Raw genomic sequence first — 22,500 nt, 5'->3', positions numbered from 1 at the left:
AGAGTGATAGAAACTCACTTTCTGCCATGACCTTGACTATTTTCCACCACTCATTATTACCTCTAATAAGGTAAAAAGAATGATGTATAGCCAAGGCAGGTTGGATGAATAAACATGGAAAACCCAATGGCAATCCAACCCTTTTACAAGTGAAAAGTTCAAATGAGGGCAGGAGGATTTCCAGTTTACATAATTCCACATAATTCATTTAATTGGAACAACTTAAATTTGTAAGGCACGTTGCAATTTTCAAGGGTGTTCATAGTCATAATTATATCTGAGCTTCCCAATACCCCTGAGTTGGAGTGATATATTTCCATTCTGTATATTACACAGAGCGGGTCAGTGACTTGCACACATGGTTTAAGTAGGCTTGCAGTCTTGGTTTCAAGAATGACTTTTTCAGAGTCAGGAAGAATGATGTCCATGTGGACACTGATGTAGCAGTCTAGAGATGTGAAATTGATGCTGTTGTCTTCCATGGGTAGCCCTTAGTAGTAGAACCAGGTTTAGAATCAAAGATTCACAATTCTCAAGTCAATCTTACTGATTTTCTTTTCCACTCAGTTCTACTAGATATAATAACATAATGTAGCTGAGAAAAGTAAATCATCATTATGGACCATTATGGAAATAGTAATGAGTGTCATTCAAAAATGGAAAGTATTTTAGGAGCAGCATCTTTTACATTTATGTGAAATGTCGTACTTCGGTAGGATATTATCAAATGTTTCTATTTGTTTTTTAAATATCAGACCCTTTTTATCCCCTAAAATAGAACTGAATACTAGGAATAAAACCTGTTATAAAATATATTCTATCATTAGTAGCTACAAAAGCCACACATTTGAAGATATTTTCATCTGATTTCTACTTAATGACTTCCAGTGGGACATGAGTTCCTAATAAAATTAGAAGCAACTTTCTTTAGGTTCTTTCCTGCTGATTTCAGCTTTTAGTTGAAAAGTATTCATTAATTTTTTTCTCTTGAAAATAGCACTGACCCTCTGAAACAGTTCCCTATCAGAGACAATTTTACACCTTGGGAGAAGATTCTACTGTGTTCTTGCCTCTCCCTCGTAAAGCTGTTGAGAAGCTGGCCCATACAGCCATCAGAGACAGTGCCCATCACAGGGGCTGCCATCTAGTTCTCCACCGACTTCCCTTTGTGGGTTTCTTTTCAAATTTGGACTCAAGTTGTTTGAAAGAAAAGTTTCCAGTCTAGAGTGAAAAAGAATACATGGCATTTCTTTTATCATTGTACTTCTAGTCTAGAACAGAGAAACTGAGAACACTTGGCATTCACATTATTTTATGACTTTCAGGTAATTGATATATAATATCAATTATATATCATATGTTTTGTTGCCTCTAGGGTAATTTTGATATTTTAGTATACTAGTTATTGAATTAAATTGTTTTATAAGATCATGTTATCTGTTTTCAGGACACTGTGTGCAGTCAATTTCAAAATTCAGTTGTAGGCAAATACCCTGACATAAGGCTGACTATGGTGCCTGCTGGCCATCGTGTTCCCTGAATGAGACTGCTTCTTGGTATCTCACAGAGGTACTGCTAACAGATGTCAAGAGAGCAGCATCTATATAAAAACATGCAGTTAATGCAATTGTAGGTGTGACTCTATAGAATTTTGGAAGTTAATTGAGATCCCAGAAAACACACACACACACACACACACACACACACACACACACACCCCAGAGCCTCTTTTCTGAATTTTCAACAGGTCTTCATGTGCCCACCTGAAGGCTCCTCTGACCTTCTTTATGGCCAGTGATTTTTTTTCTATTCCAGTCAGAATCAATCCTATAACAACTTTTAAAGACCTATCCCTGCAAACCTCCCCTGAGATAATCCAGGACTGGATAGTGTCTGCCATGAGGGAGCATTTTATTTCACCTTTCTAGGAGTCATTTTTATTGCATTCTAGATGAATGTGAGGGAGATTTTAATTAATAAACAAAAACAAAAACAAAAACAAAAGGGTAGTGGGCTTCCCTGGTGGCGCAGTGGTTGGGGGTCCGCCTGCTGATTCAGGGGATGCGGGTTCGTGCCCCAGTCCGGGAATATCCCACATGCCGCGGAGCCTGCACGTCTGGAGCCTGTGCTCCGCAACGGGAGAGGCCGCGGCAGTGAGAGGCCTGCATACCGCTAAAAAAAGTGTCTTTTTAGGACCACATTTTCAAACACTGCCCTAAAACATAACCAGACACAGTTGCAAATAATGCTTCTCCTTCATAGGGCACATCTATGCTCAATGACTCTTAGAATCAATAGCTAGTTAATTAATGACTTAATTAAAACTACAGTGAGTACCAGCCCTGAGGAAGGGCAGCATTATTGTCATCATGTCACTTTGTCAAACCCTGCTCTGTAGTCACTAAGTGCAGGCTCAATCAGACAGGCAGATAATTTACATGGCCAACTATTCACATGCATATATGATTCCAAGTTTTGAAAAAAAATTAGATTTCTCTGTATTCATTGCTATCTTTACTCTAAAACAACCCAGTGGAGACTCACCTGGATGTTTAACATCCCCTGACAATACCGTTGCTGCTGCCAGCTGGGGCTACTTCCTAGAGGAATCAAACTTCCATATTTCTCATCTGCTGCTGCTTCTTAGTCTACAGCAACTATCCAGCCTCAGATTACTCTTGAAGGCTCTTCTTAAATTTCTGGTGGGACCTCGCCTTCTGCATGCTTTGTATCTTTTTTGGTGACAGAGAGGAGATTCCCTGAGCTCAAGAGGAAGAAGAATGTGTAACGTAACAAGCTAGTGTTGACTCTTCTAGAAGGAGAGCTGATTCCCCTCCATTGGTACCACCTAATACCTTCCTCCTTCCTTCAGAAGAAGCTGTTAAAGAAGTCCAAGGAAAAGATGGCAATGGAATGGCTGGGAAACATGAATAGAGAAATAGTCAAAAGAATTTTTGGCCATAATAAGAGAAGCATAGTACCCAGAATGAGGGTGGAGATACTCTATTATACTCTATACCTAAGTTAGAAAATTGCATGATTTTCCAAAGGTAACTCTTTTGTATGGAATATACACAAAGTGGAGTGTTCAGAAGGGATTGGCAAGGACAATAAAAATGTTCCAAATGGAATCATCTAAGGAAAGAAAATGGGATGTTTAAGATGGAGAAGGGCAGGTACAGATGGTGGGGTAGGAGAATCCCAATCATTTTCAAACATTTAAAGGAATATCATGTTGAAGAGGAGCAAACTTGTTCTGGGGGAACTTAAGAACCTTCTAATAGTGGAAGCAGTCTTAAGATGGGAGAGTCTGACTCAGGAGGCTGTGAGAATTTTCAGTCCTTGAAACATATGACAGAGTTGAGTCTGAAAAGGATGCTTTCCAACAGTAATTCCGGAACAGTGTTCTGTAGAACATTAGGTCCACTAGATGTCTGTTGGTTGTTTGTAGGAAGAAATTTAAAAGGTGTATTTGTGTGTGCATGCCCATGTGTTAATAGTTTTGGGACTATTCTTGGGTCAAATAAGTTTGGAAAACACCAGTTTGAGGACAGGGGAATAAGTTCTTGACTTATCTCAATGTCCTTAATATGACAATATGTTTAATATGCTACTATGTGTATTGTGAACATCAAAGAGGCTTCACTATTACCTAAATTTATTCAACCAATATTCAAAGGAATATTTATTTGTCTTAGGACTATCTTTCAATAGCTCATGAAACATTGTAACATGGGACTCTGTTTAGGTAACATTTTTTAGAGAATGTGGTCACAGATTATAAATATCTTAGAGACATTTTCAAACCTGATATCCTCTGGTGCTTTTCTAAATGTGGCAAGGAGGAAATATACAAGGAAGAGGGAGGATGCATTAGCAAATAATACACATATATGGCACCAATATGGTTTGGCAATATTTATTGTATGTTTTTAAGTTCCTAGGAATTTTCCATGTTGTCAAAGAATGCTAAAGTAGAATATTTTTAAAGTGTCAGGTAACACGATTTTCAAAAAATATAACCAACAGACAACACAATGGAAAGCACTCTTCTCATACTAACTGACTTAAAATTTTGCACTCTTTTGGTACTGTTAAAACACCGTGACTTTGTAAGACCACTGTCAGGAGGAAATTATAGAATTAACAGCATAATGAATCTTATTCTCTTGCAGAACAAATGACATGTTCCTCTGCCCTTTGCACCTGCAGTTGTCACTGATTAAAGGGGAAAAGGTCAAAGAAATCACCCCCTGATAATTATGCATGATTGCAGGGCCCCAGAGACACACAGACACATTAGCACCTGGCAAATTATGATCAAATTAAATTCTGTTTGTATTCATTCTGCATGTTAACATTTTCTCTAAGGAATGGGAAATCTCTGAATTTGACTTTTTAAAAAATTGAACATCTGAAATGGATGCTATAACAATATTTAGCTTTGACAGAGCATGTCAGGGACATGGAGTTGCACAAAGTACTATACATAAAAGGTTGTGATGATGGAATAAATACCACCTCGCCACCACCACCCCACCCCCAGCTTCTGCTGGGCAATTTGGACTGGAAAAGTCTCCCATTAGAGTGACCATGACAATTGTTTCCTTTAGATGTAGGTTTAGATGTTCTGAGCTTCTGATACATTATTCATAGCATAATGGTATCCAGAGGGAAATCCTAACAGATGACCAATGTAAGACTATGTGATCACTATTTCTAAGTAGTCTAGACTTGGTAGCCTTTCTGCTTTGCCAGAGTAAGTGGAGGTACCCACATGACTCTGCATAGTGCACGGCACTAAGCATAAAGGAAGTTTTTCTCAGGTGATCTTCTCCCACTCTCCCTCTTGAAAAACAACCCTCAAACCACCATAGGACCTACCCTGTTTGCATTTAAGAAATGGAAATGTAGTTTTAATTTCTCTATCTCATTAAGGTTACCAAAGGCTACCCTTGATTCCTACTTGGGTGAAAGTCCACTGATCACAGAATTTCTTGCCATTTAAATTGAACACTTGTAGGTTGGGTTTCCCAAGAAATAGACTCTAAGGCTCTGAGATTTGTGTGCAGTTTTATTCCAGAGTTCCCTTGGGATCCATGCCTATGGGAGAGTGACAGGAACAGGATTGAGTAGAGGGAGGGGTCTGTTGTGATGCAGTCACAACAAAGGTCTTAGCCAAGCCTACAGGAAGCTCTGGAGCTGGGATGAACCTTCCAAGTTGTCCCACCTTGAGGCAAGTGCCTGTATACACTCCTTCCCAAAGATCAGTCATGGGATGCAGGTTGTCCCCAGAGAGGGTGTGTGACCTTGAGTGGTGTGACTAACTCTTTAGCTGAGGGCAATTCTCAGACAGAAACTCAGCTGAGAACTGACAGCCAACAACATTCCTAGTACTCATTGAGATGAGTGTTCTCAATCTGGAAGGGAAAATCTGGTCAGCTCTTCACAGCAGGCACTACACATCAATATAGAGAGTAACTTTTTCATAGAGTTACTTGCCTTCAAGTAATCTGAAAGTAAGAAAAATGAAGGTAGCTAACACTTATTTACTGTCTACTATGTACTAGACACTTCAAGCATGAACACTAAGAATGGAGTAACAGCTATCATTTATTGAGTTATCACCACTCAAGTATTATGTTAAAATTTTATGCATGCTATTTCATTTAATCTCCACATTAATTCACTCTTTTTATTCTCTTTCACAAGTGAGGAAACTGAAGCTAGAAAAGTTTAAGTGACTTACCTAAAGTTACATGAGTATTAGTGAGAGTGCCAGGATTTGAACTCAGTCTGCTGCAAAGTCCTCTTTCTTAACCTATATGTTACACCACCTATCCATCTTGTATTGTTTTGTTTTAGTCTTGCAAAAACCCTAGGATTTACATGTCATTGTTATCCCCATTTTACAGTGAAAAACAACCTTCCCCAAAGTGACACATTATTAGTAACTCAAATAGGGCTCTAATTCTAAAGCTCTTATTCTTTCTACTGCCCCTGTATCAATTGTAGGCAGTCCATTAAAACTCAACAAATACTCACTTAACTTATGAGTACTTAAAGAGTAGTCTTTATTTAGCCTCATAAATATATAAGATTCCATGGAATATTTCCATTTGGAATTGGAATGTGTGCCAAGAAAGAGGCCAGCAGCTAGTTCATGAGGCCAAAAGAGGCTTCATGGACATCATTGTCAAATGTTTTCATGCAACTCTATTCAGAGCAATTAAACAATTTCTATTTGTAACAATTCAGGTATTTCCTGAATTAGTCCTATAATTAAGGCAAGGGCTTATCCCTGACTCATCCCTGTACCCACCCCAACAATTGCTACATGATTAGTACTCAATAAAATCTATTGAAAGTGAGAGAGAATATATGAACATGATGGGGACAAAAAGTTCCCAGGATTTCACCATCAAGAATCTCTACAGATGGATGGATAAAGAAGATGTGGTATATATACAATGGAATACTACTAAACCATAAAAAAGAATGAAATTTTTGCCATTTGCAACAACATGGATGGACTTGGAGGGTATTGTGCTAAGTGAGATAAGTCAGACAGAGAAAGACAAATACTGTATGATTTCACTTACATGTGGAACCTAAAAAATTCGACAAACTAGGAATAAAACAAAAAAGAAGAAGATTCACAGATATAGAGAACAAACTAGTGGTTACCAGTGGGGAGAGGTAAAGGGAGAGGGGAAATATAGGGGTAGGGGAGTAAGAGGTACAAACTACTGTGTATAAAATAAGTACAAGGATATATAGTACAACACAGGGAATGTAGCCAATATTTTATAATAACTATTAGTATAAGCTTTAAAAACTGTGAATCACTTTATTGTACACCTGTAACTTATATAATATTGTACAGAACTATAATTCAGTTTAAACAAAGAATCTCTTACACCATTTTTCCTCACAGAGACCATCTTCTCTTAATACATGTATATTTTATAGGTTATAATTTATCTCTCCATTGTTAAAATTAAAAGCATGCAGATTTCCACTAGAATTTCCAATAAGCAACAGATGGTTAAATACTAAACCTGAACTGATAAAATGATTCTGCCCATGGTAAAGAAGAGCAGCATTTCAGTTAAACTGTGTGACCACAGTTCATGGGTGACTGATTTCTTTTGTGACTTTCAGCATTATTACCTCTGCTATCCCGAGATCCAGGATCCCCAAGTCAGGAACAATTGAGAGTGAAGAGATAAACCTAGATAGTCCTTGACATGTTTGTTCCAGGCAAAACCAGAAATGTTAAAACTTCCTTTCTGCACAGGTGAGCAGCAGCTCTTTCTCTGCAAATGGAAATCTTTCCAAAGAGGAGAAAGGACAGGCAGGTGCCATCAGATAGAAACTGTATGCTTTGAGTAAAGTAAATTGCTTCTGAGCTTTGAGTCCCCAGATTCCCGGAGCATTTTTTCTGAGTGAGCAGCTATTTGGTACTGAGGAAGAGACTGTGAGGTGAGAACACTTGATCCCACACAGAAGTGTTCATTATATTGAGACTCTACCCTTGAAAGAAAACACACTGTCTAGCTCATTGGCAGTCTAAATCTTATTAATACACTGAAGGGTCTCTTTGTTTAGAATGTACAAAGCTTTCTTTCTTCCTTCTCTCCCTTAGAAAATCAGCAGACAGAATAGTCCCCGCATAGCCAGAGGTCCCATCGAGGGCTGACTGTGCTCATATTCTGTCTCCTGGAAGGGTTTATGGCTTATTCTGAAACAGGGGCTGAAGGGAATGATGGGCCTGAGGACACAGCACATTTTATGAACTCTAAGCACCATTCTTCTTGCAGTTTATATGATCTTATTTTAATTGAAAATGGATTTTAACGGTTTTCTTCCTTGCCACAATAAAAAGGGCTACTTTTGCCATCATCAAAGGAAACAGATGGCGTCTTTTGCTTTGATTTGACTGCATTACTTTTTGTTAAACAAACACAAAGCTAAACTAAACTAACAAACTTCCAGCCATGAGAAGAGGTGGGATTGTTCCCATGTCTTCTTGAGAACTTGGAGTCTGTCCCTTTGAAAACTGAAGGCGGCTAGGATAGTTAGGGTGAAGGCGAGGGTCAGTCAGTCCCCCGATATTCCTGGTGTGACAGTGGCTCTTATGTCCTTATCTTGTGGCCCCCAGAGCATGTCAGCCCTCATGGCTGTGGCCGAGGTGTTATGAACAACCTCGACCTTACATCTGAATAGTACCCACATAGAGATCATCACCTTGTGTGGGGGTGTCTACCCCAAGTGTTGTCACACCTAATTTTCCAAATAGGAAAAATTGGGACTCACAGGGTTAATATAATTTATGCAAGATTATAAAACACAATAAAAGACATTACTATAGTCAGGACCAGAACTGAAATTTCTCTCAACACCAATCCAGTTGACTTGATAGTTTTTGTTTGTTCATTGTTTGTTTTTCTTGTTTTTGTTTTTATTTTACATAGTCTATTTTTTTAACATCTTTATTGGAGTATAATTGCTTTACAATGGTGTGTTAGTTTCTGCTGTATAACAAAGTGAATCAGCTATATGTATACTTATATCCCCATATCCTCTTCCTCTTGCATCTCCCCCCGACCCTCCCTATCCCATCTCGCTAGGTGGTCACAAAGCATTGAGCTGATCTCCCTGTGCTATGTGGTTGTTTCCCACTAGCTATCTATTTTACATTTGGTAGTGTATATATGTCAATGCCACTCTCTCACTTTGTCCCAGCTTACCCTTCCCCCTCCCCCTGTCCTCAAGTCCATTCTCTACATCTGCATCTTTATTCCTGTCCTGCCCCTAGGTTCTTCACAACCTTTTTTTTTAATCTCATGTACATGTGTTAGCATACGATATTTGTTTTTCTCTTTCTGACTTACTTCACTCTGTATGACAGACTCTAAGTCCATCCACCTCACTACAAATAACTCAATTTTGTTTCCTTTTATGGCTGAGTAATATTCCATTGTATATTGTGCCACATCTTCTTTATCCATACATCTGTCAATGGACACTTAGGGTGCTTCCATGTTCTGGCTATTGTAAATAGTACTGCAATGAACATTGTGGTACCTGACTCTTTTTGAATTATGGTTTTCTCAGGGTATTTGTATGCAAACACAAAAGACCCCGAATAGCCAAAGCAATCTTGAGAAAGAAAAATGGAGCTGGAGGAATCAGACTCCCTGACTTCAGACTATACTACAAAGCTACAGTAATCAAGACAGTATGGTACTGGCACAAAAACAGAAATATAGATCAATGGAACAGGATAGAAAGCCCAGAAATAAACCCACGGACATATGGTCACCTTATCTTTAATAAAGGAGGCAAGAATATACGATGGAGGAAAGACAGCCTCTTCAATAAATGGTGCTTGTTGTTTGTTTTTCATAAATCTCTCTCCCCCCAACTAGAGGGTATGGACCAAGAGGGCAAGGGCTGGGTCTCTTTCTGAGCACCCTGGCATCCTCAGCACACAGAATAATATGTAGCACATAAGAGGTGCTTTATAAATATGCATTGAACAGATGTCTTTATCAAGCTGCAGATGGAGTATGAACTTGATTTGAGCAGAGAATCTGGGAAGGTTAAGGAGAGAGGTATTTCTTCCTTTCATGGCCACAGAGGGAAAAATTCAAACCAGCTATATATTTAGTTGTAACTTTCATTATTTTCTGTTTTACACCTAAATAGTTGTGGTGATTTAGTTCTGAAAGTACATGTTGCTTGTCATAGGAAGACTTGGGAGGACTTTAGTCTCTTATTCAAGAAAGCCCAAGTCCTCTAAAATCTCTAGAGTTGATTTTAGGGCATTTGTTTTGCAGATCATTCATATGACTTCATTCTTTCTCTGAGTGCAATCTCAGGGGAAAAAGTTTTTTTTTTTCCAAAAATGAGTTATTTTTATCAGGCATAAATCAGATATGCTCCTTTCTAAACAGAAATAGGTTTAGCAAAAAATGCTAAGCCTTGTCTTCATGCAAGTTACAATCTCTGAGATACATCCATCTACCTGAAGTTATTTTGAAGCCCTTTCTGGGGTTTAAAACTACAGATGAAAAGGCCCTGCCTTTTATCAATCACTGTATGATTCAGTGCATGAAATGCCAACCTTTTGGGAAAGAGTTTCTTTTTGTTTCATCTTTCTCTCCTTTACATTTTCAGGTGAAATTTCTAAGCCTTCAGAAATGGCCAGATTGACAGGAAATCACATTTTAAATATGTCAGACTTGAGTTGAATTAGTTGGTCCTGAGTGACTCGGTTGCCCAAGGGAAGAAAGACCTGTGATCATTATTTTAAATTTTGCAGACCAGTGAAGCCTCCATTTCTCAGGAGAGGCTGGGTGTAAGAAATGCAGTAACAAGGCTCTGACATTTCATTGTAATCTTTATTTCCAAGGGCATCAGAGAGTTACGTAAAAATTAATTTAATTTAAAGATTCTATTTCATTCAACAAAAGAAATTTTCATTGAAAATTAAATATATTCAAATAAAATTCACTGAAAGATTCAAGTGTTTTATTATCCACATTGTTCATTCATAACCACAAAATACAATAGTTTAGAGAATTTAGAGAAGTAGCATATATAAAATGTATTTTTTGTAAAAGTATTATGTATACACACACACTTGAATATGAATTTGACATGGGTTCCTAATAAACTTAATTCTAATTAAATGATAAGTAATTATAATTAATAATAAATTGATAGTAAATAAAGAAATCTGTTTAATTAAGTTTAATGCTAATAAACTTTATTCTTAGAAAGATGATGACTACTATTGCCGTTATTAACACAGACTCTCAGGACACTTTACGTATAATGCAGGAAAAGTCATTTTGCAAATTGACTGTTCAATTTGGAAATTTGCCAGTAAGACCTGCCAAGTACAGAAAAGTTGAAATCCTTCAAGTTAATTTTTTTTTTTTTTTTTTTTTTTTTTTTTTTTTGCAGTAGGTGGGCCTCTCACTGTTGTGGCCTCTCCCCTTGCGGAGCACAGGCTCCGGACGCGCAGGCTCAGCAGCCATGGCTCACGGGCCCAGCCGCTCCGCGGCATGTGGGATCCTCCCAGACCGGGGCACGAACCCGCGTCCCCTGCATCGGCAGGCGGACTCTCAACCACTGCGCCACCAGGGAAGCCCCAAGTTAATTTTTAAAAGGCTTTTGTTCAGCAAAATAGCAGTGAATTCACAAACTAAAACCTGTGGCAATAGCCACAGTGAGGAAAACTGAGCAGTCTTTCCATGAATTATGTTACTACATGCACTTTTATTCTAAAAATCAACCTTTTGTTTCTAAAAATAAAATCTATTTATTCAATACAAATTTATTGAGTACTCAGTCTATGCCAAGTGCTATGCTGAGCCTTTGGGCTCCAACAATGAGAAAACAGACAGTCTTTGTCCTCAAAGCCACTGCTGTCTAGATAGGGGGCAGGTGCTGATCAAACATGTAAATATAATTACAATTCTGACTAGTGTTTTGAAGAAGTGACATTTAAATTATCACCTGAAAGAAAAGTGAGTGAGTTGTCAAGTGAAGGGGCAGGGAAGATGAGGTATTCTTGGTGGAAAAAAAAAAAAAAACAGCGAACAAACAACAGCCCTTACAATGTTCCCTGAGGAAAATTAGGCTGGTCAAGATGAGCAAGACTGTGGATGTGGCTAGAATTCAGTGAGGGAGAGAGTGACCAGAGATGAAACTGCAGGAGCAGCTAGTAGCTGCTATTCAGAGCCTGTAGACCAGTTAAGAATTTTTATCTTTATGCTAAAAGCAGTGAGGGGTGATTGAAGCATCCTAAGTAGGAGACTGACATGAATTAATAAGTCAGGGTCAGCACACTGAGGGTTACTGAACTCAGCACTTCCAATTCCTAAATCTTTTCCTTTAAATCTTTTCAAAATTGTTTCTCAAAGCTAGAACATCAGAAGACCTGGCTCCCACATCTCTGCTCTCCTGTTGCTTCCTTGGAGGAAGGTTTTCTGATTCCTGTAGACTTGCCTGTTTCTCCTCTAAGAAGTCTGCAAACTGTTTGAAGATGACTTTCCTCAGGAGAGCTCCATATTCCGGAGAAGGGCTTTGAGGTTTCATGTACCAAATTTTGGTTCTGGACCTGCTTTTTTGCTAACTTAAGTTAGAATCTATGATGGGAAAGGCATATTTGGACGTTTGCCCCAATTATATGCCCCCCCAAAAAACCCTTCCAAGGATACTTCCCTAAAGCTTCATTTTCAGTCTTGCCCTTATACACAAGGACATCTCCCCCACCCACTTTCTATCATTGATTGGAAATTGTGAAGGTTGGAAAAAAATCCTGCAGGCTCATTTTTACATCACAACTGTAGTATGGCTGGGTGTTGCCCTCAGAATTCCCCACTGCCTTACTTCTTTGAGACTCTGGAGCAGGGCATTGCCGGGGCTGTCACTCAGTGGATATTCAATACATTACCACTCACAGAGAGCCAGGCACTCAACTAAGCACTTTAATCCTCATTAATATGCTAATGTGATAGATGGTAAAACTGCGGCTTAGAGTGTTAATTAACTTGCTCATAATTAATGCTGGTGCTGAGACTTGAGCAGAAACAGTCTGGCTCCAGATTTGACACTAGTGCTAGGATTTTATTTAAATTTTTCTTTATCTTGAAATGATTCTCCTGGTAGTCAGTGAGGTCTTGTGAATAAACAGTCTAAATCCACACTGTAAATCCAGCACCTAATGAAAATGAGAGATTAAGAAAAAGAGGGGCATTTAAAAGACAACATTGCAGTATCTATTTAGTCACATCTTTCTATGTGACTATAGGAGACCAAAGGAGACTATTCCGTAAATAGATACTAAAATATCAATATACAAATTCAAAGAGAATTTAGTAATCTCTTCAGACTACATAATTTCACTAAGAAATATTTTCCTTCATAATATTAGTGAATGCTCTTCAAATTTCTGCTAACAACTTTTTTGTTATAAAGGTGGAACTAATATGAAAAAATGAATGAATGAATGAGCAAATGAGGGCTTTTTAGGATCTTGTAGCAATCTGAGAACTTCCAAAGGGAACTTCCTAAGCTCTTTATTTATAAGTGAAGAGAATACAAGTTTCAGTGCCATTAGATGATAGACTTTGTATGGAATTAATATGAGATTCTTCATTGCATGAGAAAATCAAAGAACTCTTCTTTGGACGAGATCAACAGCAAACCTAAGTGCATATAAAGGGAAGCTCTGACTTCACAGGTTGTCAAAGGAGGCATTAACCATCTGGCCCAACACCTTCCTGTTCCTCCCCTATTCCAGTCAGTCCCCCTAGTGTCCCCACAACTCCATGGCGCCTACTCTCTGGTCACCTTGTCTTTCCTAATCATGTCCTCTCTTTCAAGCCCATATGCTTTTAAAAAAAAAAACACTTTATTGAGGTCTGACATATAAAATGCTGTACATTTTAAATGTATACAACTCGATGAGTTTGGAGATAGGTATATACCCATGAAACCATACCATCAAGGCTATAAATATATCCATCACCTCCCAAAGTTTCCTCCTGCCCCCTTTATTATTTTTTTATGTGTGTGTGTGGTAAGAGCACTTAACATAGGATCTACCCTCTTAGCAAATCTTAGTATACAGTACAGTTTTGTTAGGAGGGCATTATGCTAAGTGAAATAAGCCAAACAGAGAAATACAAATACTATGTGATCTCAGTTATATGTGTAATCAAAAACAGTCAAACTCGTAGAAGCAGAGAATAGAATGGTGTTCACAGGGGCTGGAGAGAGGGAGAAATGGGGAGGTGATGATTAATGTGTACAAAGTTTCTGTTATGAGAGATAAGTTCTGGAGATCTACTATACAGCCCATATTCTATTAGATGTGCTGTTCCCTTTTCTTGAAATGCTTTCTTCTTCTTTATCTAAAAAGTCTTGACCAAGCTCATATGTCACCTATTTTGTGACATGCTCCTTAAATTCCTCCATAATTTCTCCCAAGTGAAATAAATTATTTTACCTACATGCTCCCATAGAATCCTATGTCCATGTCTGCTGTGCCATATTGTATTGTCATGGTTGGTTCACATCCATTTTACTTGTTAGACTTTGAGACAGCTGAGACCAGGATTTCTAGGTAACATTTGAGTTCAATAAATGTGCTATTTTCCTTTGGGTCCCAGAGATTGTGGCAAGTACAGGGGGTATTTTGATGACTATGATATGATTTTTGTTTTTTGAAAAGTGTGCAGGTGCTGATAGAAATAGGCATGGAAGTGGGAAATCTGAATGCCATGTGCAGTGTGTAGTTATTGAACTGTGCTTAAGGAGATAAAGCATCAAGAAAAGAGTTCTTCACCCAGATTTGGACTTGAGGGATAGAGATGCTGCCTGGGCCAAGTCTTGAAGGGCAAGCAGAAATTAGACCAAGAAGGGTACTGAAAGAAAGAATGGGGCTTCAGAATGCAAGAGTAGTGTGTGGAGAAGTTAGCCCAGTGAGATCTAGACGAAGAACCTGTAAAGTGAGGCCCCCTACCATAGGAAGCGTAAGAGTCTGAGAGGTTTTTTAGTAGAAGTCTTGGGGTGCATTTTTATTGGTGAAAAAAATGACTACTCTTGAAAGTTTAGAAACCAAAGTCATCCTTACTTCATCCCCAATTCGAGGAGCGGGAGATGGAATGGAAACTGAGGAACCATCTAAATCTATTGAAGTTACTCCTGGAATCCAACCTATAAAGCATCACATCCTTCCAAGTCCACGAAAGAAAGCAGTTCCATCAGAAAGCCCAGGCGTTCTTCAGCTGGGGAAGATTCTCGCTGAAAAAGCAGTGGAAGTCGAAGCTGTAAGAATATTAGTTCCCAAAGCCGCTATAACCCATGATATCCCCAACAAAACTGCAAAGGTTAAGTCTGTGGGACATCATAAAGGAGAATTACTTGGCCAGCCAGAGGGAGTTGAAGAACCCAGAAAGGAACTATCTGAGGTAAAGAATATATTGGAAAAGCTCAAGAACTCTGAAAGGAGGTTACTACAGGACAAAGAAGGTCTTTCAAACCAGCTCAGAGTACAGTCAGAGGTCAATCGTGAGTTAAAAAAGCTGCTGGTGGCTTCTGTTGGGGATGATCTTCAATATCACTTCGAACGTCTAGCCCGTGAGAAAAATCAGCTTATTTTAGAAAACGAAGCCCTAGGTCGAAACATAGCTCAGCTTTCCGAACAGTTAGAACGGATGTCGATACAGTGTGATGTGTGGCGAAGTAAATTCCTTGCAAGCAGGGTTATGGCAGATGAGTTAACCAACTCCAGAGCGGTTTTACAGCATCAAAACCGTGATGCACAGAGTGCTATACAAGATCTCCTGAGTGAACGGGAACAGTTTCGTCAGGAAATGATAGCTACGCAGAAGTTGTTGGAGGAGCTCTTGGTTTCCTTGCAGTGGGGAAGAGAGCAAACTTACTACCCTAATGCGCAACCTCACAGCACAGCAGAACTAGCGTTAACAAATCACAAGTTGGCAAAAGCAGTAAATTCTCATCTTCTGGGAGATGTTGGCACTAATGGTCAAAAAAAGTTTCCATCAACAGTTGAATTCTGCAGCACCCCAGCAGAAAAAATGGCTGAAACGGTTCTACGCATTTTGGATCCAGTAACCTGTACAGAGAGCTCACCTGGAAATCCATTTTCTGAGTCTTCACCAACCACCTTACTTGCTACAAAGAAAAATATTGGACGATTTCATCCCTATACAAGATATGAAAATATAACTTTCAGTTGCTGCAATCACTGCCAGGGAGAACTTATTGCCCTTTAACAGTCAATATGTTGGAGGCACACTATAGAGTCATTATTATTTGGCAGCTGGGGTTCTTTTAATGCTAGAAATATTATCACTTTCTATTTAAATAATATATATCCCCAAAGATGTTTCATGTACTGAACTCCAGATTACCCTTTCTTAATAAATATCTCAGGGTAAGAAAAAAATGAAACTGTGTAGATATATTTAAAATAGACAATACAGGCATTACAGGATGGTTTTCCTAAAGGACTAAAAGAAAAAGATTCTGTACCTTTCTTTTAGGCTCTAATTTATTAATCTTGCTATATATTTTACATAAGCAAATTAATTTCTGTACTCTAAAGCAAGGATTGGCAGACTACAGCCTTGGGTCATATGCAGCCATACCCATTCATTTACTGTTGTCTGTGGTTGGTTTCATGTGCTACAACAGCAGAATTGAGTAGCTACAACAGGGTTTGTATGACTAGCAAAGCCTAAAATATTTACTATCTGGTCCTTTACAGAAAAGGTTTTCTGACCCCCACTCTAAAGTAAAAGTAGCTGGCAGGGGTTGGGGAGGGAGTGGGATAGGAGTCCTTTCCCTTTTGGGTGATTTTTAGGGGCTACAAAAGAGTCTTACGGAAATACTGTGGGTGAAGGGACTACTTTAAAAATAAATGCTATATGTTAGGAAACTTTTAAATATTTTACAGCCACATTAACAAATGCTTGAGCAAAACATGTTCTCATTTTGGTTTTGTGCAGGGGATTCCATATTTTGAATGGATGCAACTTGATATATAGAAGGAACATTCTAACTATTGAGCTTATTTTGGCAATTGCAGCACAACAGGAGTATCCAATTTGATACTTATGAAATATGGCAGAGAAAGTAGGATCTTTCTAGAACGTTGTTCAAACTCAAAAATGCAATTCATCAATTTTTATGTCATATATATTATTATTTACTTATGACTGGCTATCGTCAAACATCCTTTTATATACCTTTAAAAATGTCCACAAAATGTTTATACCAAATTACCCTAACTGGTTGCAGAAGTGCCTATCAGTAAAGAAATCCTCAAAAGACAAATCTGATCAAATAACAATATGTTTTAATGTAAACTTAATGGTTTTGTTTTGTTTTGTTTTGGTCTGATTCATCTGAGTTATAGTTTCAAGTGGCAATAAATTTCTCTACATTAAAAAAAAAAAAGAAAGAAAGAATGGTATTTCATATAGAGAGAAGTCCTGAAAAAAAAAAAAGAGGCATGAAACCACAGTGTATGTTTGGGAGAAAACATAAACATTTCAGTATTACTAGAGAAAAAATTAGCATGTAGGAGGTAGCAACAAATGCAGCTGAAGAGAGGTGTGTGTGATGGATGCGTGAGGGAGGATGGAGGGACTCATATATACTGATCAAGAGCCTATGTATCTTGTAGGTGAGAGAAGACTTTGCAGTGTTCATGTAGAAGAATAATGCATTTGGTTGAGAGAAAGTGTTGTGACTGTAGTGTAGAAAAGGCACGAAAAAACAGTTTGGTGGCAGGGCTGTGGCAACGTTTCTTGGAGAGAGGTGAGGAAGGTCTGAACCTCAAAATGGCTCTAGGGAGCTACACCTAGAATGCTGTCTTCCACAGATACAGTATATCTTTGTTGAATGAGTGAATGGGTGATTTTTTTAAATTAAAGTTAAACCAGTTTTTCTTTTTAATTTTTTAAAAATTAAAAAAAATTATATTGGAGTATGGTTGATTAATGTTGTGCTAGTTTCAAGTGTACAGAAAAGTGATTCAGTTATACGTGTGCACATATCCACTCATTTAGATGATTTTCCCATATAGGTCATTACAGAATATTGAGTAGAGCTCCCTGTGCTATACAGTAGGTCTTTGTTAACCAGTTTGTCTTATACCATGAAAATTATTACACTGAGACAATACTTTATTACCACCAGAGTAGGCTTTTCAATTTACTCTAATTACCTAATATAAAAATTGATTCTCAGGAGGACAAATAAAAAATTTACTCTTTTTATATAAAAAGCACAGGTGTATACAAACAACTTATAAACATATTTAGAGTCTATCTGTGGTATTAAAATTTTATTGAGAAGGAGGGTGAGGAGGGAAAAAATATTTTTAAAGGCTCCATAAGGGGGAAGTAATTTTAAAAGTTTAAGAAATGCCACTCTAAATAATCATCATTACTTCAGTAGCATTTGCTAGTTTTAATCCAGTATACTGAGTCTTCTGTTTAACATAATTCTACTTAAGTCTATCTGAGTATTTCATATTCAACTTGGTGTTATTGCTTGTTTTGTCTTTGGTATCATACTGACTTTACAAAACTATATCTGAATAGAAAAAGAGAAATATTCCCATGACTCAGAGAAATGGCATTTAAATGTAAAACTCCTATTTCACCTGAGGCCTAAAAGCTATTCCAAAATGATATTTCATCAATCCTCAAAGCAATCTATTTTATAGAGGAACAGAGAGGAACCCTCATATTCTCCTAACATATCTCCATGGGGATAACAATTAGTTGTTCTAAATACAGGCCCAGGAATTTCAGTCTTAGAGCAGTAGTGGGCATCTGAGTATCTCTTTCTGTGATGGTCATGGTTCTAAAATGGGGGTTCTGTTGCTCAGGAGCCTCCCAAAGCCTAGTACCCTAGGGATCTGGTAAGCCAGCTACTTGGTTGAACTTAATACAGAGTCAGCATTGGCCTCAGCATCATGCTTCTCTACCCCAACTCTCACCTCTCAAGGTGAGTATATCTGCTAGAGAACTATTCTTCCCAGGAAATGCACTCGTTCTGATACTTTTTCCAAAGAGTGTCTGCTTTTTCTAAAATGCCAAGGTGATACTATATTCACAACAGAGATATAACCATCTGCGCTAGCAAGTCCAGAAGAGAAAGTAATGGAATTCAAACCCAAGTGGCTGCACACACATTGCCACAACATCTATCTTTCTAATGAACTTGAATACACTTGAGTCTGTGCTCTAGGGATCCAGATTTTTCATTTCAAGACAGAATTCTCTTCTGAAGCTGTTGCTGTGAAGATCAAATTTCTCCACCTGCCAGTCTGTTTTCTGAAGGCAATGGACCTTTTAAATCAATGTTATGCTCTTTTAGAAGCACTTGTGTCCTCCTCTATCTGTATGCTGAAAAATGTGGATCCGAATTTTTAAGGTATTACCCACAGGATGAATGTAGTCCAAGGCAGTTGATTCAGTTTTGCCTGATGGGTCAAGTTTGACTAGATACACTTTCTGAGGTCTGGAGAAAGACACACATATTATATTCTATGCTTCAACCTCACAAACAAAAGAAGCACGGCTTTCTTTTCTCCTTTATTTTCATGACACTGCATGCTCCCAATTTTCATCTTACTTCTATGTCTACTTCTTTCTTTTTTTAATTGAATCAACTTTTCTGCCCATGTTGTTGATTTTCAAATTTTCTCTTCTCGTCCTTCGTTATACTATCTTCCCATGTAATTTTATCCACTCTCATAGCTCTAACTATTCTTTCTATGTGATGACCCTTGACCAGCTCTATGTCCTGAATATCAGAACTGTACTTAACTGTGAATTAAGATCTCAACTCATGTGTCCCAAAGTCACCTCAAAATCAACATGTCTCAGGGCTTCCCTTGTGGCACAGTGGTTAAGAGTCTGCCTGCTGATGCAAGGGACGCGGGTTCGTGTCCCGGTCCGGGAGGATCCCACATGCCGCGGAGCAGCTGGGCCCGTGAGCCATGGCCGCTGAGCCTGTGCGTCTGGAGCCTGTGCTCCACAGTGGGAGGGGCCACAACGGTGAGAGGCCCACGAATCGCAAAAAAAAAAAAAAAGTCAACATGTCTCAGACTGAACTTAGCACATCCACTGGAAAGCCTTTGGTGCTGTCTTTCCAAGATTAGCGAATGATGCTCACCTACCAAAATACCACTAGAAATCTAGATTCATGGCTTCTTTCTCCCTCTCCATCTACATCCAATCCTACACCAGTCAAATGTTGTCATTTTATCTCCTCAGTTCCTTTCAAATATATCTATTGTGGCCACTGAGATGTAAGCTACCATTATCTCTGGTCTGGCTTCCTTCCAGAGCTCCCTAATTGTTAGCCCTGATCCCAGTCTTGCTTTCTTCCATTCATTTGTTCACAATGAAGGCAGACCACTCTCTCTGAATCACAAGTCTAAGTATATTATTTCCCTGGTTAACAGCTTTCAGTTGGTCTACATTTCTGAAAGCCCTCTATCATCTGGTTCCTTCTTATTTCTCCAACATTTTTAAGACTTCCTTAAATTTTGTAGCTTCTCTGAGATTCTAAATTTCATCATTGTCTCTCTACCCATTCACTTCTCTCTCTCCCTCCATCTCATCCAGGAAATTAATGTCCACATGTATTTCCTCACTCTTTCATTGTTATTGCACTACCACCTCTCAGACCTCAGTTCATTTATCCCTTTTTCATGTCAACCTCCTTTCCTGCTCCCTTAAGTCAGAGTGGTTTCTCTTCAATATGCTGTCATAGGATATTGCATCTTTCCTGACATCTCCTGGATCTGTCTGCATGCCCTACTCCTAAGCACGCCCTATTCCTGACTATGAATGAAGGAATGCTATTTCTTCCATCTGAAAATGCACTGCATCACCCTGTTCCCACCTTTACCCAGCTAAATCTTCCTAATCCCTCAACATTCAGGGAGCGCTCTTCTGAAAAGTTTTTCCTGACTTTGCAAGCTAGACTAGGTGACTCTCCACTATGCTGTCATGGTAATGAATCATCTTTTATAATTAAGTCAGATCATAACACTCTTCTGCTCAAGATCCTCCAAAGACTCCCCATTTCGCTCAGAGTAAACCTCAAAACCCTTATAATAGCCTACAGTGCTTTACAGCATCTGCCTCCCTTTCCTTATTATTTCTCTAACTTCATCTTTTAATACTTTCTTCTTTCTTTTGCCACATTTAGGCATGCTACCCCTTCAGGGCCATGGCAGTAACTGAAACGCTTTCCCTAGCTTTCTACATGACAACTCCCTGGTCTCTTTCAAACCCTTGCACAAATGTCCGCTTGTCAATGGACCTGTGTAAGCACCTATTTTAAGTTGCGATCTGCTCCACACCTCTCTATCTATGCACTCCAAATCCTTTTTTTTGCTGTGTTGTAATAGCACTTATTCCCTCCTATCAAATGATATAATTAATTTATGATTATTAGTCATATTTTGTCTTCCCTTATTAGACTGTAAGCTCCACACAGGTGGATATTTGTATCTGCTTTGTTCACTCAAGTTTTCCAAGTGCCTTCAAGGGTGTCTGGAATAGAAGAGATGATCAGTAAATATGTTTAAAGGATGAGCATTGATTGTGCTATACAGTATTAAACTTTTCTTCCTTGCCCACCTGCCCACCGCCAAACCATGCACTTGTCAAATGCAGGGAGTTTTGCCCTTACATCTATTTACAATATCCAGCATATTTGCTGAAAATAGTGGGTTCATAATAAATGTTTGCTAAGTGCATATATGAATCTCTGACCTCACTACCCCATAGCTTTGCAGGGTTTGTGATCACACCATACCACACTAGAATATGAGTGCAAAAATATTGTTTTCTTAGTGGAGAAGCTTCTCTATAAATTCTCATGGCATCTGAGATCTCCAAAGATGGAGTCCAAAGTGGACCAAGGTAGTGACTACAGTCATCCTTCCATATCCTAGGGTTCCGTATCCATAAAATTGATCCTGGGTTGGTTGAATTCACGGATGCAGAAACCACGGATGAGAAAGTATGACTTTATTACTTCATTTTGTATAAGACACTTGAGCATCCGCAGACTTTGGTATCTGTGGGGATTCCTGGAACCAATCCCTCATGGATTCCAGGAATGGCAGTATTTCTCCTGCAGAGCCACTTCAGAGGTTAAGAATTTGACATTGTTCATTTGGCTTTTTTCTCCATTCTGTATCTGTAACTGGGGCATTTATTTTAATAACTTAGAAAACTAAAGGAAGTCCTGGGAATTGTGAGCTCGAAAAATAATATCTTTCCTTCTGTGACTTCTCTTTTTTCTTTCCTTTCTCAGAGCTCTTCCTGCCATGATGCAGTGGGTCCGCACGCAGAAGCCAGGAGAGAGTGGCATCAATATTGTCACTGCCGATTTCGTAGAACTTGGTGATTTCATCAGCACTGTCATAAAGCTCAACTATGTCTTTGATGAAGGGGAAGCCAACACTTGATAGTACCATTTGGAATGCCAGTGAATAAGATAGAGAAAACTCACTGTATTAGGCATATTATCTATAAACACTCTGATCTTCCTATTCCACTGAGTCTCTGAGGGAATAAGGGATGAAAGTGGGTGGGAAAAGGGGGAAACCATTTCTTCAGTGATTATTATCATACTCTTCATTACTATAAATATTTCATTTCCCATTTGATGAGCAAAACCTACTTCTAGTGTTAGGAATAAAAAAAGACTAGTACATTTCGTTTCTCAGAATTAGTTTTTGTAACTTATGAGTGTTTACTTGATTGTGTTTCTGATTTCAACCTAGGGCTCCTACACTGTGTATCCTCTAAATGAACCTTTCTGCTCCCTCTCTAGCTCTCTCTTTTTAATCAGATGTTGTATGGGACTTAAAAATAGTTAAATGTCCAACATAACTTGTATTATCAATACATT

General features: G+C 38.5%; 2 protein-coding genes across 2 annotated transcripts in view; both read left to right on the top strand.

Annotated features, from left to right (window-relative positions):
* The window catches only part of PLCXD3 (phosphatidylinositol specific phospholipase C X domain containing 3), a gene marked incomplete at its 5' end in the record, with an annotated part of 182,323 nt that extends 160,256 nt beyond the window's left edge, over positions 1 to 22,067 (top strand). The window contains one exon of the mRNA XM_081233699.1: positions 21,901 to 22,067. Coding sequence (XP_081089825.1) covers positions 21,901 to 22,054 — 154 coding nt within the window. The 3' untranslated portion in view covers positions 22,055 to 22,067. The remainder of the gene's footprint in view (positions 1 to 21,900) is intronic.
* Positions 14,480 to 16,985, top strand: LOC308615537 (golgin-45-like). Its single transcript, XM_081231057.1, has one exon. It carries the CDS (start codon positions 14,616 to 14,618, stop codon positions 15,819 to 15,821), a length of 1,206 nt encoding a protein of 401 aa, XP_081087183.1. The 5' UTR covers positions 14,480 to 14,615; the 3' UTR covers positions 15,822 to 16,985.
* Positions 22,068 to 22,500: the final 433 nt, after the last annotated feature.

Source organism: Mesoplodon bidens (genome assembly GCF_964165515.1).
Source record: "Mesoplodon bidens genome assembly, chromosome: 4".
Lineage (NCBI taxonomy): Eukaryota > Metazoa > Chordata > Mammalia > Artiodactyla > Ziphiidae > Mesoplodon > Mesoplodon bidens.
This window is presented reverse-complemented; position numbering and strand designations above follow the sequence as displayed.